General features: G+C 41.3%; 1 protein-coding gene across 4 annotated transcripts in view; it reads left to right on the forward strand.

The window, feature by feature from the left end:
* LOC142585764 (PH and SEC7 domain-containing protein 1-like) overlaps positions 1-18204 on the forward strand; it is a 472093-nt gene that overhangs the window by 406059 nt on the left and 47830 nt on the right. For all 4 annotated transcript variants that reach the window (XM_075696783.1, XM_075696756.1, XM_075696773.1 and 1 more), the window contains one exon: positions 7465-7523. In XM_075696783.1, the coding sequence (XP_075552898.1) occupies positions 7465-7523 (59 nt within the window). The remainder of the gene's footprint in view (positions 1-7464; positions 7524-18204) is intronic.

Genomic DNA, 18204 nt, shown 5'->3' on the forward strand with positions numbered 1-18204 from the left:
CTCCTAGCGCGCACCGCAAGCAAATGCTGTGCGGTGTTATATTTGCTTTTTGTCTGCTGGTCGCGAGCTACATGCGGCAATTGTTCTCAAGCGCTGAGCAAAATGACACTTCTTAAAGGGACACTAAAGGTTACTATTAAGTCAACGTGGACTGTTGAAATACCATCACAAAAACCTCGAAACGCTTGTTTCGTGCCAAGGAGAGACTTATTTTAAGAGAAAATGCGTTCTGAAGCGTCCGCGTACCTCTAGCGCAGTTCAAATCGCCCGCCCTCCGATCGAGGAGAACTGACATCATGGTCTCATAGTGACGTTGCGCCATCGGTGAGTAGAACGGCGTCCGCAGACGGCGCTACGGCTTTTCTGCGCAAAACGCGAACGCGCGGCCAGAAACAGAGCCAAGACAGAGCCGACAGCCGAGCGAAAGCGGGAGTATGGTGGCTAGCGGAAGGAGAAACGAATTACGTCCCACATTACGTCCCACGGCACACGGAGAGTCCGTTTTCGTTAAACTATAGGCTGCGGCGAGCTCGCAGCGTGGTCGGCGTGGTCTATGAGAAGCGACGAGCCTTTTCGCACTCGCAACAGGGCATAAAAATGTGCGAATCGACGCAAAACTCGGCCTAGAAACGTGCTTCGCCACAGCCAGGGCTCAATACGACCCAAGCTGGCACGACCCAGATGTCGTTTCCCGCACCGCCACCAGGCGCCGCTACTATACCTCAAACTCCAGCGCAAGACGCCCATAAGCTGGTACTTCATTCTATGACGCTAACTTCGACGCTCGTCGCAATGGACCCTGACACCGACAGATTGGCTCGCGATGGTGGGCTCAACTTCAGCGATTTGAGCACCGACGAGCGCGACCTGCTGCTGAGGGCTCGCACTGCCGGCGTCGTTGCGTACTACGACGGCGGCCTCGACACCGGCTCTACGGAGCGGGAAAGCAACGAGGGCTTCCCACGACATCACATGGACGTGGCATTCTCGCTGCTTGTTCCAAATGAAAGTTTCGCGAGCCAGCAGAACCCTCACAGCACGACGCGATAACTAAACTACTGAAACTCCAAAGCGTGCGCGGCGCAGAGTCGAGCGTGCAGAGTCGAGCGAAAACGAAACCTTTCGAACACCCATATTACTGAAGGTTACGTCAAAATGTTATTTTTTCTTAGAATTGAATAGAAGTAGACTAGTAGCATTTTATTCCGTCTTATAATCGAATGAAATGATATTTTTAATACGAGTAGTTGAGTATTAGTAACACAAATTATGAGGAGACCTTTCGTCATCGGGCTAGTACCGGAATGTCGCTGGGGGGTCTCAAATCGTGTCATGCATTTACCTCAATTTCTCGGTTACTAAAGCTCTGTTCGCGATTATATTGACGCCTTAGACGTTCTAGAACATTGCTCTACCACTTTAACTTGAGTTTCTGGTAACCTTTAGTGTCCCTTTAATACAGGCTACACTCGAACCATCGGTGTAGCTGAAGGGGTGATAGGGTGCCAACCCCCCGAATATTTATTTTGTGTGAACATATATACAGTGAAAGCTTGTTAATTCAGACTTCAATAATTCGAATTTATGAACTGTACGATTTGGTCCGGCCAGCTCCACAGAAGTCTATGCATAAAAAAGCCTGTTAATTCGAACGCGAGAAGGTTCCGCCACGGATAATTCGAACTACGCGCCATATTGCCGGCGGCTTGGCGCCTGGCACACGGCCAGAGAAACGCGCATACTGCCTACACACAAGGTTGCGTCGCCTCCGGAACGGAGAGAGCGGCGAGAGAAGGCAAAATCGGGAAAAATCTAACCAGCGCAGTGTCGGCCAGAAGGCAGCGGTGGCTGCCTTCTCTCCGTTCTACATTGACCTCTGAGACTTCTTGCCCATCACGAATCTCGGGGGCTTCGCAAATCTCCTTTGCTGACTATGTCGACGTGGACGAGGGTGCAGTTGTGTGTAGTGCGCTGAAAGATGAGGACATAATTTCTCAGGTCAGAAGCTCTGAACCTGTTGCTGCCAGTGACGACGAGGAAGAGGAAGACGAAGCGCCAGTGCGGCCCTCCGCTGTGGAGGTCATGGCTGGATTGAATGCTGCCCGTCTCTTCTTCAGTTTTGAAGAAGGCGAAGAGGAGGCCTTCCGCCACATTCGCTCATTAGAGCAAAAAGTGCTAGCTGTCGCCTTCAAGGAAAAAAGGCAGACTATGATCACAGAAGTTTTCAAGCATTAAATTTCTGACATGCCCTACTGCTTCCAAATCGCAGTGTACTGTTGTTCTCTTTCACTTTTGTTTGTTCGAACTTTTGTTAATTCGCACTGAAGCGGCTTCCCCTTGTGGTTCGAATTAACGAGCTTTTACTGTACGCGCTGTACAAACATTTGCATGAACATACATATAGGGTGTAGGACCCCCCCCCCCCCCCCCTTAGTCCTCCGAAATAAAATCCTGAATACGCCCGTGGCTTGAACAGCTCAAAAGTTGGCATGCAAACGCGCATTACCTTGCAACAAAAAGCGGTCCAATTTCAGCGTGCATATGAAATTTTCTCACCGAGGCTGGAAGGCAAAAATGTTTTAAAGGGTGTTTAAAGAAAACTTCACACACGTATGGTGGACAATTATGTGAGCGCATTTTGGCTGCCGAAACCAGACGAATAATGATCGTCGCCAAGAGAACTATCGTGCCTGCAGTTATGTCCGTGACCATTAACCATGACCGTCATACATCATTAACCGTCATTCACAGCAGCTGCACATTTTTGGTATATGCAGTGCAGACACGTAGATTTTAACCCATTCCAAATGTTCATATGCGCACATTTTATGCAAAGTTTATTTTTAAGATTCACTCATACCGCAAACTAAACAGCTGCTTCGTAGCAGCAAATCTGCAAGTGCAAAAAGATTCCAGACGCACGAGCTTCTAGATCAAATTTATTTCGTACAAAGCAATGGCTGGTGGCAGCAGGGGAAGATTGCTTGTTCTTGGAGTCTTGAGGGGGCAGAATTCAAAAAGCAATAAGCTATTAATAGTAACAACAGGTTATTTTTATTCCACTAATCACACAAGATGGCAAACATGCAAAGTAATTATTCACACATTGCAGTCTGTAATATGACAACACATTTTTCTTTATCTCTTCATACTACTCAGATTAATTTACTATAACACAACGCCTATTAAATTAATAAAGGGAAAATCACACATCCACCCATTCGTAGCGATTGCTACAAAGGAAACCCATACGGGTTCCTCGAAAGAAAAGCCTCAGAGTTGAAGAAAAATTTGTCCTGGTCCGGGACTCGAACTTGGGACCACCGCCATTCCGGGGCAGCCGCTCTACCATCTGAGCTAACCAGGCGGCTAGCAGAACTACTACGTCAAATGCCTATTAAACATACAAAAATAATTTTACATTCCTCACGTCGACTAAGGCCGATCGAACAAGTAAGATATTGCATGCAGTGAATGCTGAAGCTATCACAGCTGTATCATAAGCGGGGCCCGCACAATGTTTTCGCATACTACAAAACAATGAACACTAGTACATCAATCAACTTTGCAGGAAATATCAGAACGACAAAAAATTAAAAAAGAAAAGAAGAGAGTAGAAAAAAAAACTGAGTGCAGCGGGCAAATTTTATCTGCTAGTATTTACTCTGTTTCGAACACACTGTTCTAGACCTACATAGTCAGAACAATCGTACAAGCAACACAACGAATTCGGTGAGTTGGTTAGTTAACATTCTTGGCCGCATGTGTGCAGCGCAACACAGACGTGTCGTTCATTCTTTGTCCCGCATCTTGTGTTGCGCTGCACATATACACCAAAAATCATACAAGTGAACAACCTTTCATGCCAGACGTAGGCATTTCAGCGTGTACAGGAGTGTTACTTGAAATAAATGCTGCTTTAGTGTAAACAAGCCAAACTCACCTCTGTAAACAAGGCGAACACACCTGGCATATCCTAGTGCCTTTTGGAGCCGGCTGGTCTCGGCCCATACATAGTAGCCATACCGGTCTCAAGCGCATGTCTGTCCACCCATTTGCCATCTTCCGTTCGGTTTGTGCAGTTTAATTAGTGTGCTGCACCCTGTCATACTGGAATAAAAGTGTCAAGATGTGTTTCGTATCATTTCATAAAAGTCCTTAACTTAATATCGTCGAATACCGTACCTGCAACCTGGAGCCAATTAATACAATGCGTGCTTGACGGTCCGCTGATTGCAAATGTTGATGGCACTAATGGAAACGGGTCGGCATCGCGCCCGCATAGTTGGCTTCGCAGCGGCGCAGTTGAACATTTGATGTCATTCTGCACTACATGATAGCGCTCGGCGAATAGAGGTGCAAGCGGCGCCGGAAAGGTTATGCCCAATTCTTCTCCCTGCGGGAGCAGGAATACTAAGGCCCTACCCACACTCTAGCCCTAGCCCCACTCGCCCTCTCTTGGGTAATCAACGGTGGGTACAAAGATCACTCCAGCCAAGATGGCTCGTGGTTTCGTGTGTGCTGTGTTCTTGCGCGCCTGGTGTTGGAGGCTGTGATCTGAAATTTTGGAGACATGTTGAAGCTAGAGGCAGCACGCAGTGATCGCTCGCCGATGCTGCGGCTCTTCATTATGCCAGCATTCTGAAGAGAGTGTCAGCAATAATAAAGTGAGATCTGTTCTTGTTTACCTGTATGTGTGTGCCACCATGCTTGTTAATCTAGTTTGTAAGCGAATGTTTTCTGCAATTTATACGGCCGATAAAACTACGAACCTTACTTCGTATAGCTGTCTAATAATTTACTATCGCAATCAATATTTCACCTTTCATGCTAAACTGCGAGTTTTTTATTTAGGAGAAAGTAGAAAGGGACATAGCGCGGAAACGAACTAGCCCGTATAGATACGCGCCAAGCCGCCGCCAGCGGACTTCTACCGCAAATCGCGTGTGAACGTGCCCCACGTGTCTGTTGCAATACGCTGTTTACGACCGATCAGCATACGTCGTCAACGAGTTGATCTAGGCAGGCACTGTTAGATTCGAAAGTGACTTTCAGCGTGCAGAACGTCAGAGTTCATTCCTACTCATCTGTAACCCTGCGTGCATGAATGAAACGCATTCACCGCTGTAAGAGTTGAGGAGGACTTTGGGATGAAAACTTGGGAGGTTTATTTACATTATTTACAGTGAGACGACCAAGAAATTAACAGTCATAGAAGTCATTAGGGCCGGCAGCAACTCGGACGCTGCGACCCGTGGCAAGAAGCTCGAAAGAGATGAATCAAGGAATGCTCTAGGAATGCTCCCTTGCTGCTCCCGGTCTGTGTCTTTTAAGCCCTTCGGTGTCTCGAAGACACGTCACGTTCGGCCAATGGGCGAGCCCGCTCAGGTGACGCCATTTTCGGCTAATCGGCGAGCCCGCTCGGGTGTTGTCATTTTCGGCCAATGGTAGGCGCCTGGCGATGGTGTCACACCCAGCGGAGAGGGTCGCTGTTTGGTCCTCAATTGTCCGAGGGCTTACTTCTCCCTGTGGTCTTGCCTCGCTGACTTGCAATGCGCCGTCACAGTAGGCGGATGGGGGGCGACGCTGCCATGTTTTCACGGCGCATTACAGCTGTCTTGCTTCGGGACCTACTTTACCCGCAACAGTGCCAGGCTCTCGCTTCACTTTCGGGAAGAGTCAAGCAGTGAATAGCTCCACCTGTGGCACACGAAGTAGGGGCCGCCAACTTGTATGCACGTGCCGTGCCTCAGGAATGTAGTATCCGTGCTTCTGTGCTCCTTAATTAGCTGTGGTGCGACTCGATGTGGTCTGGTGGTCTCGAAGTAGGCTCAGGAAACGGTCCCGTATCTAACACCGCGAACCCGCGAGTCGCACAGCGATGAGTCTTGTGTGCCGCTACCGCGACGGTCTTTCTTTGCTGAAATGCGGATGTGGTGTGCAGTGGTTTTGTTCCATCCGAACTGTAATGTAAAAATCAGTGGAAGTTGGGATTGGGGTTGGATTTGTTTTGCCCGCTCGCGGAAACCCTTGGTCTACAAAAAGACAAACCCGGCGTAGTAAACATATTCGGTTCGGCATCCCATGCCCGGAAACAGTCAGCGAAAGAAAGATAAAAGATCTATTGTCATCCATGCTTTCTTTATGGAATGCCTATCTGTTTGGGAAGCTTTTGCATTCGTGAAGCAGCCTGGTGATGTACTCTTGCCAATAATGAATTGCAGCCTCTTGCAACAACACGCACTTTCTTTTCTTACACTCGCACACTTCCATTGGTACCTAAAATACAAAGTGTGCGGGGCACGATAGGATCTTATTGCGCTTGGACTTTATAAGGAACAGGATGCGGCTCCACTTTGGCAGTCGCGCTTGTCGTGCTGTGCTCGATTTGAGAGGTGCGTTTGTAAGCAGCCGCATGTAATTCAATCATTTGACCATCTGCACCCACGAAAGTTTCCATTTATTGTCTCGGCGTTCCTTTGTGGCGGAAGTGAAATTTCGTTTTATTGAAATTGCATACAAACACACTTCGTTATATTGAGCTTCTAAATACGTGATGTTCTATGGACAAGAGGTTATGAAAAGTTAAATGCTTCGTTGTATCAAGAATTTCATTATATTGAGATTTATCTGTGTGTCCAATGGCACGAGAAGTGATCACTCACCCGTCTGGAAAAGCGTGTTTGCAGAAGGATGCGGCGCAGCTTTTGATATATCGAATGTGGCAGTGAATCAGAGTTCAATACCACACATACTACAGCACTATACTCTTGCATGGAATTTTCAAGATGATGTTGCGACTGTTTAATATAGACAATAAGTCTATATATCCAGACATCCGTGATTGACTGTATTGCACAATATCCAAATTGCACTATTAAGCACACATTTCATTGTCAAAGGAAAATTTTGAGAACATTGTCAAAAGGCAGCGAGTTGGCAAACACTTGGACTTCAGCAAATACATATTTGCATGTTTTTCAATTTTAACACACTGGTAATAGAATGGCTTACTTTTCAAATGTGGTATACTTGAGCACGAGATTTGAGTAATTAATATAATCAAAACTGAAGACGTCTTAACTTTTCCATCTCACATCATTTCATAACATAATTTCATATGCTTAGGTACGAAAAGCTTTAACTCACCCCTTGTGAAATGCATCAAAGGCTTTGGAAATGAAGAACAAGAACAGCATGCATTCCGAAGCTTGAATTGCTGCCAAAGATTGCGAGCATATATAAGATCCTAATAAGTAAGCAAGCAAGTAATTAAGTGCTTATTGAATAAAATATAAGTGAGTAATGTTTGGTTTAAGTATGCCATTAGTTGATTTGTGTCTTATTTTTGAAGTTTCCATTCACCTGTCTAACCAAATTCAGCCATGCTTAGAGGGTTATAACTTGAAGTCATGATCTCCGTAGCATTATTTGCTTTTACTAATTGCCAGGTGTCCTTTGCAGATGCTGTGCACACACTCACATGCGCACTAATGCTCTTGAACACTGACCTTCATAGTGAGGTGAGTATTGCAAATAATTCATTGTTTTCACTATTTCTTTTTTACCGCTATTTCCATCTGGTGCTGAACCCCTTCTATTGTTAGTGTGCATATTTTGCATGTTTCTCATTTGCTGTCTCATATTTCTTTTCTTGTCATATAGAATTTGCAGAACTTTAGCTCAATTTTGTCAACAATTAGAGGCAAAATAAAACTTGGGCTAGTTGGTTCATTATGATCTTGAAAAGATGCTACACCAAAAACAGACAAGGATGAGAGGATATCGACGCGGGCAAGTGCTTCTCTGTGTCTATACGCTCTCATCCTTGTCTGTCTTTGGCACAGCATCTTTTCTTGAGTGTCAGAGGCAAATGTTTCACGGCACCACAGAAGTTTGCAAAGTGTTTCTTTCCAAGAAGCGTGATTTTCTTGGCATGTGCAGTGCATGCAATATATTGGGTGTTTATCTTTTTCAGAAATACAGAATTTTAAGAAATCTATGGCAGATAGCACAATTCTAGCCTTTGAGCTCAAATACTCGAAGAGATGGACATTACTTGCTATGAAAAGTAAACATGCATAATCAACTGATTCATTTTTTTATGAATTATGTTATTAACAATTTATTTATGACACATATAGCAATTTACAAATACCACCAGTGAGTTTGCAAGGTGTTTTCACTAGGCACAATTACTTAGGATGACACTAGTTTAGCGATATTGATTCTCAAAGTGATTTATGTAATATATTGGCCTTCCAGTTATTTTTGTGCTTCATTGCATAAAAGAATGTTTACTTTCAAAAGTAAGTGGAATTGTACATATTTACTGCAAAATTGACAACACATATCTCGAAACCGGTGCCATCCCGAAAATTCTTTAGTGGATATGCCTTGCAAGCTTACTGGCTACAACTCGTAGATTGTGCTATCTGCTGTAAAGTAGTTGGTAAAAACTTAATTAGTACAATATTGTTAATTAGTCAGATGTGCATTTAGATTGTTTGTGCATGTAAAGTCCACCTCTTCAACAATCCAGTTGAAGGTTTAAAATTTTGCTATCTCTCACATCCAGTTTCTAAAAATTATGTATAGTCTAAAAGCACCTGATATAACTCTCCTCATAGGCTTGCAGGAAGTTGCTCAGAAAAAGCCACTTAAATAACCTGTAGTAAAAAAAAGTCTGACTAATTTATAATAGCTTTTCTGCATTTAGGTATTACAACACGGCTAACATCTGAAAAACATTACTGAAGTCATCAAAATCCATTTTTGAAAATTGAATAAAATATTATGTAAAAGTACTGCGAAGTGCAACCCAAAAGCTTCGGGAAGGAGGACTTACCGCAGTAGTGTGTGGTACAACCTCCATTAAGGAATTAGCTGCCAACAAGTTTTCATAACTATGGAAAGCTGTTAGTCTACAATTTGCTGTTTTGAGAAGCTATGCTCAAACCTTCACAAATGGTGTTGTGGCATACATGTATGAACAATTGCTATATGCATGAAATATTCTTTTATTCTGGGAAAGATTTCAGGGGGGTACCCTACGTAGAGTTAAAGGCAAGGAACCAATCATTGATTTTAGAAATATTTATCAATTTTAAATATTCTAGTGACACTTTAATGAGAAAGGAAACACTTAAGGATGAACTTCATCGGTGCTGCAAGGTTCATAACGTTGCAGTGGGAATGATGCACATCTGCAGTTTGTTTGAGAAGAAGCCAGTCACATGAGTGTAGTTTTATAGGCGTTAGTTCTTTCTTTCGGCACACACCTCAAGTGGCAAAAAAATTGATAAAAAGTTGAAAGAGGAGAAGAACCATGACTTCAAACAGAACGGGACAAAAGAGAGGACAGGACGAGCGGTGCCGCTCGTCCTGTCCACTCCTTCGTCACATTCCGTCTGAAGTCACGGTTCTTTTCCTCTTTAAACATGTCGGACCAACTGGCCCAAAGTTCCCCCCTCTTGAATTTAATACAGAGTGTCTGTGCTATTCTTTTAATGTTAATCTGAAATCACGTAGGACTCATGCTAGAACTATGCGGTCACTTTAAGGATAACCTGTGGATGCTGCAACTAGTTTTGCAGATGCAGAGACGCTGACCTAACATTATGGCAAAGGGTCTGTTATGCTTAGGAATTTCAGTGTTTGGAGGGTGTTGAGATAGAAGCAGCATATGCGTTGACTGACACACATAAAGCTCACATGAACCTCCTGTAACGGTTCTGAATTGGATGTGTTAGGACCCAAAATTAAGTACAGCCCACTACCATTAATTTGGCTTTTCTGGGATTGACGGAATTGATTGAATTATCTGACATGTTAGATTGAATAAAGAGTCCGAAGAGCATCCAAATAAACTGTTGTTTAATTTTATATTACTACTTACCCAGTTCAGATATACATCTAAATGTAACATGCATCCAATTTTATAACGAGAAAAATGCAGCATGCCTCCAATTTATTTACACTTAATATTCATCATCATCACTTTTAGACATCTTTTCAATGCTATGGACCACAAAATGTCTTGCAGTCTATAGCATTTGATAGTCCATATTCCTTAAACTAATCCAGAATGATCATAAAAATAGTTGTCGGCCATGCCTAGACATCACTTTGGCAGTTTGTCATGTGATACAATACTTCGACACGCCAAAAGCATGTAGTCTAGCTCTTTTGCCAGTCTAGCATTATCGACTGCTCTCATTCAAATGATTATTACGGAGGATCAGCTATATTTATATCACTTATACTAGAAGGCATGACATTTCTATACCTATTGCGCAGTGTGAATCAGTATGGATTGAACTAGATCATTCGTTTTTGTCCATTGACTCTAAAAAATTTGTTCTGCGGTGCATATACTGTTCCCCGTCATCATGTTCATCTGAAGTTATGATTAATCTCGATAACATTTTCAACATTTCAGCTTCAGAAAGTAAGCATGTTCTCATAGTGGGTGATATTAATATCAATTTGTTAGGTATTGACAGTAAGCTGTGTGTAGCCTACACTGACTGCTTTAGTGGATTTGGGTATGAGCAACTCATAACATCACCAACAAGATGTACTACTCATGGATCAGAAACACTTCTAGATCATGCATTAACTAACATAACTCCTACACCTAATACAGGTCAATAAAACTGACATTAGTGATCATTATCCTATTTTTGCAATTTTTAACTCGTTGAATAGCTAGGACAGTTCACCGTACTTAGCCAAACTATTCAATAAAAATAATTTGATGGAAGACATAAATAATATTGATTGGTCCGAAATTGATCAGGTGCGAAACCCTGAAAGCACACTTGAAAGGTTTTGTGACTTGTTTTGGGAAGCCATATCTCGAAACACTATTAATAGCAAATGTAAACGGCGGTACGATTCACCTCGATGTCCATGGGTAACCAAGGGACTTCTTGAAAGTATGCGTAAAAAAGATAACTTATACAAAAAAAAAAAAACAGCCATTCAATCTAACTTTGGCATTAAGATACAAAAAATACTGCAACATTCTAAATTCTTTGCTGAAGACAGCTAAGAGAAGTTATTATGATAAGTAATTTGTAAGATACCAGAACAATTCTAAAAAGAAATAGGAGTTTCTCCATGCATTCTTAAACAGAACAATGTGTCAGACTCCAATCTCTAAAGTTATTTATAATGATACTGTACTACACACGAAGATGAACTTCAAATTGCTAATGCTTTTAGTGAATTCTTTTTTGAAATTTACAATCGCCATCACGCGGGTGCTGAATGTAGCATAGATCGCATTAATTTCTTTTTCTTTTCAATGTAGTACCAGAAGTAGTTTTCACTGCGATTATGAACCTTAAGGATACCTTGCCCGAATTAGATGGCATTCAAGCACGCCACTTAAAATTGGTAGGTCATTTAATCTCTCCAATGTTGGCCAACATAAGTAACAGCATCTTTAAAACTGGAATTTTTCCGTGCACCCTTAAGAACACAAAAGTCATACCCTTTTTTAAGAAAGGCGATAGGTCTATTATTTCGAATTACCGACCTATTCCTATCTTATCCTGTCAGCAAAATAATTGAGAAGCTATTTGTTAGTTGCTTGAATAATTATTTGAAAAAGTTTAATCTCTTGTATTAGATGGCATTCAAGCACGCCACCTACAATTGGTAGGTCATTTAATCTCTCAAACGTTGGCCAACATATTTAACAGCATCTTTAAAACTGGAATTTTTCCGTGCACCTTTAAAAACACGAAAGTCAAACCCGTCTTTAAGAAAAGTGATAGGTGTATTATTTCTAATTACTGACCTATTTCTATCTTATCCTTTGTTAGCAAAATAATTGATAAGCTATTTGTCAGTCGCTTGAATAATTATTTTAAAAAGTTTAATCTCTTGAATAACTCCCTAATTAGTTTTCGTTCAGGTAGCTCAACTGACTTGGTGGTAATCTGATTAACAGACTACATTAAGAATTCTATTAACAAAGGATTTCTTGTTGGTTCTGTATCTTTAGATTTCTCGAAAGCTTTTCAGTTTCAGTTTCAGTTTATTATTCGTGCATAACAATTTGTTACAAAATATGGTATACAGACAAGGGTCCCAAAGTCATAGACTGCACCGGGACCCTTGGATTAGAAGTTATACAAAAAAAATAAAGCGGAATACAGAGCAGAGAAACAAATCATGAAATAAGCAAAATATAACCAAGAAACTGAGTGACGACACACATAAAAAACAAAAGGAAGAGGAAAGATGCACAATCAATGGTAATTCCACAGCTTCTAAATAGCAAAATAACATTGTAGGAAATTAATCAGACAGCAAATAATTCTTGAGTTCATATTTGAAAGAGTACAAGGTAGTTGACAACTTAATGGAATATGGAAGACTGTTCCAAAGTTTAAGCGCGCAAAAAGAGCAAACCATCTTTCCGTAATTAGTATGACATAAAGGCAACAAGAAATTTCCTTGTGCTGCAAACCTTGTGTTATTGGGATTAAAAAGGAGATCAGAACTAACAAAGTTGTAAGAAACTTGTTGAGTTAGTAATTTGAAAAATAATATCGCTAAATGATAGTTAAACAAATCAGTAACTTGAAGAATGCGGTTTGTACGCAGTTGTGAAGAGGCGTTAGAGAAAAAATGGCTTCGCATTATAATGCGGATAGCCTGATTTTGAATGTGCTGAATAGAGGAAAGATGACAATGATAAGTATTACCCCAAGAAGCGATATCGTAAATGATATGACTATGAATGAAAGCGAAGTATAACGACAATAATGCTTCTTTGGAAAAAAATGCACGTGATTTGAGTAGTGCTCTAATGCCAAATGCTGTTTTTTGTTTGATGTGTGTAATGTGGTTAGTAAACTTAAGGTGGGGATCTAATTTGATGCCGAGGAAAGAAACACAAGTGGAGGCAGGAATGTCATGCCCATTCAGAGTTATGGTCGGAGAGCAAGCTAAATTTCTCTGTGATGACTTAAATAACATGAATTGCGTTTTCGTAGGGTTTATAACTAGAAAATTGGTGTTACACCATTCAGTAATTTTTGACAGATCACTGTTTAGTTTCAATGTTAGCGAAAGTAATGATTTATCCGAGAGGGCAACAGTCGTATCGTCGGCGTATAATATAGGTAGGGTATAATTAAGGCAGTCAGGTAAATCATTTATATAAATGGAAAATAATAGTGGACCTAAAATTGAGCCCTGAGGCACTCCTTGGTTAATAATTTTGCTACAATAATTTTGCTAATTTTGATACAATTAATCATGACATGTTCCTAAAGAAATTAGAAGCCTCTGGAATAACAGGTTCATCATTAATCTTTTTGAGAAACTACTTGTGTAACAGAAAACTAACAGTTTATTTATCGGGTAAGTTTTCAGACACCAAAACAAATAATCAGGGGGTGCCACAGGGCTTCATTATGGGACCATTGTTATTCATTCTCTACATAAATGACCTTCCGCAACACGCTTCACCTTCACAATGCATGTTATATGTAGATGGCACAACTATCCGAGACTCAGATATATCTTTAACATCGTTAATTCATAAATTAAACAGTGCGTTAGCTAAAATTGTTACTTGGTGTCGCAGTAATCACTTGATTTTAAATCCAAACAAAACTAAATTCGTGGTTTTTTTCCTCCCCTCAAAGAAGACTACCATTGTCAACTTTGTGGAGAAATGCATTGACGTGCCAGTTAATTTGTTAACAAAATGTCATCCCTTGACTCGCACTTTATTTCTACTAGTGGCTGTGTATCATTTCTTGGTATCTACCTCGATCAACAACTAATATTTAACAAACATATTACACAAGTTAAGAAAAGAACTTTCGGTATACGAGCACTCATAAAAGCTAGATCTTGTCTGTCTACTCCTGCACTCCTTTCACTTTATTATGCATTCATTCATAGTCATATTAATTACGGGATTGCTGCTTGTGGCAACATATATCAGTGCCACTTAAAATCTGTTCAGCACATACAAAACCAAGCTCTGCGCATTATTTCTAACTTTAGTAGAGATAATAATAATATCATAAACATGGAGAATAAATTGCTCACAACTACTGAATTATTCGCTCTCAGCTGAATTACTAACTTTTCGGATTGCTTAATAAAGATCTCACACACAATTTTATTTCCTTGAATTCCTTGAAGAATATTAACCCTACTCGTTTTGCTCAGAAAAATAATTTCTTGCTGCCTAAAACTCTTACTAATTACGGTAAAATGACAGCATCATTCTGTGCTATTAAAATGTGGGATTCATTTCCCTACCCCATCAAAACATCATCTCCTACTGCATTTAAAAGAACAGTTAAAACCCATCTTTTAAATAAATAATTCTGTTATGATTTATTTATTATGTTTACTCTGTTCCTTTTTTTTCTTTCCTTTCTTCTTTCTAATTTATTTTTGTAATTATTTTACGTGATAACGATGCACTGTTACTGTTCATGTTAACTTTCCATGCATATTTTCAGTGTTGGTATGAATTTGTATTTCTCTATCATATATTTATTCCATCACAAAACAGATTTATGTATATAAAAACCTTGTTTTTTTGTTTGTACTGTTTCTTCTGTTGGCTTGGTTAATTCTATATTTCTCTGCTAATTTCGTAATTTGTATCGAATTAGAGGGTCCCGGTACGCTCGTGTGACCTTGGGACCCTCTTCTGCATATCCTTGTTGTAATCATGCTTTGGCAAAAAATAAATGTTTATTTGATTTGATTAGCTTAGCATGTAATTTAACATCTCTCTTAAATTGGCTTTTATTATAATAGTGGCGAATCATAATCATCACCAACCTACATGAGAACTGTGGAGTAAGGAAAGAAAGTCTAGCAGGGAGTGTCATGTGCGAATTTTCAAGCCTTGTCATAAAAACTATAAAAGAAGGTATGTGGGAAATAGGCCGTCACTATGTGATAGACAAAAGGCAATTTCTAGCCACTGGTTGTGTGGAAAGTATGGGGGAGAGTAGAGCAGAGAGCATGACGTGAACCGATCATGACACGGGTGTCCTTGTTGACCAAAAGTTAGCATGCAGAAATGTATGGGCACCGGCAGGGACCCTCTGTTAGGATTCAAATAACTGGAGTTAAATCAATGGACGCCTACTGTATATGCATGAGGTTTGTAGCTGTAAGGGTCTTTGGAATATCCACACTGTGTTTATTGTGTGCTTCCTCTTTGTGTTCCTCACTTTGTACCTTCAACATGTGCAATTCAAAACATGTGCCTTTACGGTAGTTCAGTAGTAGAGCTTGGAGAAAGATGCACATTAGCACAATGTTGAATATCAACATTGCACATATGTATATTTTCATCATCATCATCATCATCAGCCTAGTTACGCCCACTGCAGGGCAAAGGCCTCTCCCATACTTCTCCAACTACCCCGGTCATGTACTAATTGTGGCCATGTTGTCCCTGCAAACATCTTAATTTCATCCGCCCATCTAACTTTCTGCCGCCCCCTGCTACGCTTCCCTTCCCTTGGAATCCAGTCCGTAACCCTTAATGACCATCGGTTATCTTCCCTCCTCATTACATGTCCTGCCCATGCCCATTTCTTTTTCTTTATTTCAACTAAGATGTCGTTTACCCGCGTTTGTTGCCTCACCCAATCTGCTCTTTTCTTATCCCTTAACGTTACACCCATCATTCTTCTTTCCATAGCTCGTTGCGTCGTCCTCAATTTCAGCAGAACCCTTTTCGTAAGCCTCCAGGTTTCTGCCCCATATGTGAGTACTGGTAACACACAGCTGTTATACACTTTCCTTTTGAGGGATAGTGGCAACCTGCTGTTCATGATTTGAGAATGCCTGCCAAACGCACCCCAGCCCATTCTTATTCTTCTGGTTATTTCAGTCTCATGATCCGGATCCGTGGTCACTACCTGCCCTAAGTAGATGTATTCCCTTACCACTTCCAGTGCTTCGCTACCTATCGTTAACTGCTGTTCTCTTCCGAGACTGTTAAACAATACTTTAGTTTTCTGCAAATTAATTTTCAGACCCACCCTTCTGCTTTGCCTCTCCAGGTCAGTGAGCATGCATTGCAATTGGTCTCCTGAGTTACTAAGCAAGGCAATATCATCAGCGAATCGCAAGTTGCTAAGGTATTCTCCATCAACTTTTATCCCCAATTCTTCCCACTCCAGGCCTCTGAATACCTCCTGTAAACATGCTGTGAATAGCATTGGAGATATCGTATCTCCCTGTCTGACGCCTTTCTTTATAGGGATTTTGTTACTTTCTTTGTGGAGGACTACGGTGGCTGTGGAGCCGCTATAGATATCTTCCAGTATTTTTACATATGGCTCATCTACACCCTGATTCCGTAATGCCTCCATGACTGCTGAGGTTTCGACTGAATCAAACGCTTTCTCGTAATCAATGAAAGCTATATATAAGGGTTGGTTATATTCTGCACATTTCTCTATCACTTGATTGACAGTGTGAATATGGTCTATTGTTGAGTAGCCTTTATGGAATCCTGCCTGGTCCTTTGGTTGACAGAAGTCTAAGGTGTTCCTGATTCTATTTGCGATTACCTTAGTAAATACTTTGTAGGCAACGGACAGTAAGCTGATCGGTCTATAATTTTTCAAGTCTTTGGCGTCCCCTTTCTTATGGATTAGGATTATGTTAGCGTTCTTCCAAGATTCCGGTACGCTCGAGGTTATGAGGCATTGCGTATACAGGGTGGCCAGTTTCTCTAGAACAATCTGACCACCATCCTTCAACAAATCTGCTGTTACCTGATCCTCCCCAGCTGCCTTCCCCCTTTGCATAGCTCCTAAGGCTTTCTTTACTTCTTCTGGCGTTACCTGTGGGATTTCGAATTCCTCTAGGCTATTCTCTCTTCCACTATCGTCGTGGGTACCACTGGTACTGTATAAATCTCTATAGAACTCCTCAGCCACTTGAACTATCTCATCCATATTGGTAACGATATTGCCGGCTTTGTCTCTTAACGCACACGTCTGATTCTTGCCTATTCCTAGTTTCTTCTTCACTATTTTTAGGCTTCCTCCGTTCCTGAGAGCCTGTTCAATTCTATCCATATTATAGTTTCTGATGTCCGCTGTCTTACGCTTGTTGATTAACTTAGAAAGTTCTGCCAGTTCTATTCTAGCTGTAGGGTTAGAGGCTTTCATACATTGGCGTTTCTTGATCAGATCTTTCGTCTCCTGCGATAGCTTACTGGTTTCCTGTATAACGGCGTTACCACCGACTTCTATTGCGCACTCCTTAATGATGCCCATGAGATTGTCGTGCATTGCTGCAACACTAAGGTCCTCTTCCTGAGTTAAAGCCGAGTACCTGTTCTGTAGCTTGATCCGGAATTCCTCTATTTGCTTGCCTTTAAAGAAGTACTGATAAATTTTGCTTCTGGACTTGCATGCTTTGATGAGTCACTGGTCACCCAATAATCATGGGTGCACAGCCACAAGTGCTTCAGCACAATGAATACTTTGTGATGACATCATTAATTGTGATAACTTCTGACGTTGCTTCAATATGAGCACTATAATTTATTATAGCAAATCGAGTACCACAGAGTGGCGTTCACAGCTGATAATAGCATGACCCATATGGACTCGATATGAACTCGCAGACGAGGTGAGTTCACATGACGAGCTTTGGGGTCATGTCTGGCAGGCAGTAGCAAATGCAGACAACAATGCATGAATTGACCACCACTTCCCCCTTACACGTCTCTCTAAAACATTTTCTCATCCTGATACTCCCTTTTTTTTTCCCCTGCCCCACACATCTTTTTAGCCAGGAGTATTCAGTTAGTGGCAGCATGTAGGCATTCACTTAGTAGGTAGTTACCACTTGGCTCAGGAAAGTTGGGCAGCTATGGAAATGTGTTACACCTATGCTAAAACGGACCACGGTAACATAGGCTGCTCGTAAAAGCAGCCTATGCCCCACTTCTGGGAGCAAGTTGTCGCAAAATGAAGCCAGCAATATGCCCTATCTCTCCGGAATGCATTTCTTACATCCACAGTTGCAAATCAACTCAACCTACAGTTGTCATTAGGGCCTCATGTATGCAAATGAATGAAACATCATGCTTGCTATATTGCAAATCCTTTGCATTGAGAGACAGAATTGTGCTACACGGATGCTTTGTTAGGACAGTCTGTTTGCATACCGTATAAA

The sequence above is a fragment of the Dermacentor variabilis genome, chromosome 1, assembly GCF_050947875.1.
Source record: "Dermacentor variabilis isolate Ectoservices chromosome 1, ASM5094787v1, whole genome shotgun sequence".
Lineage (NCBI taxonomy): Eukaryota > Metazoa > Arthropoda > Arachnida > Ixodida > Ixodidae > Dermacentor > Dermacentor variabilis.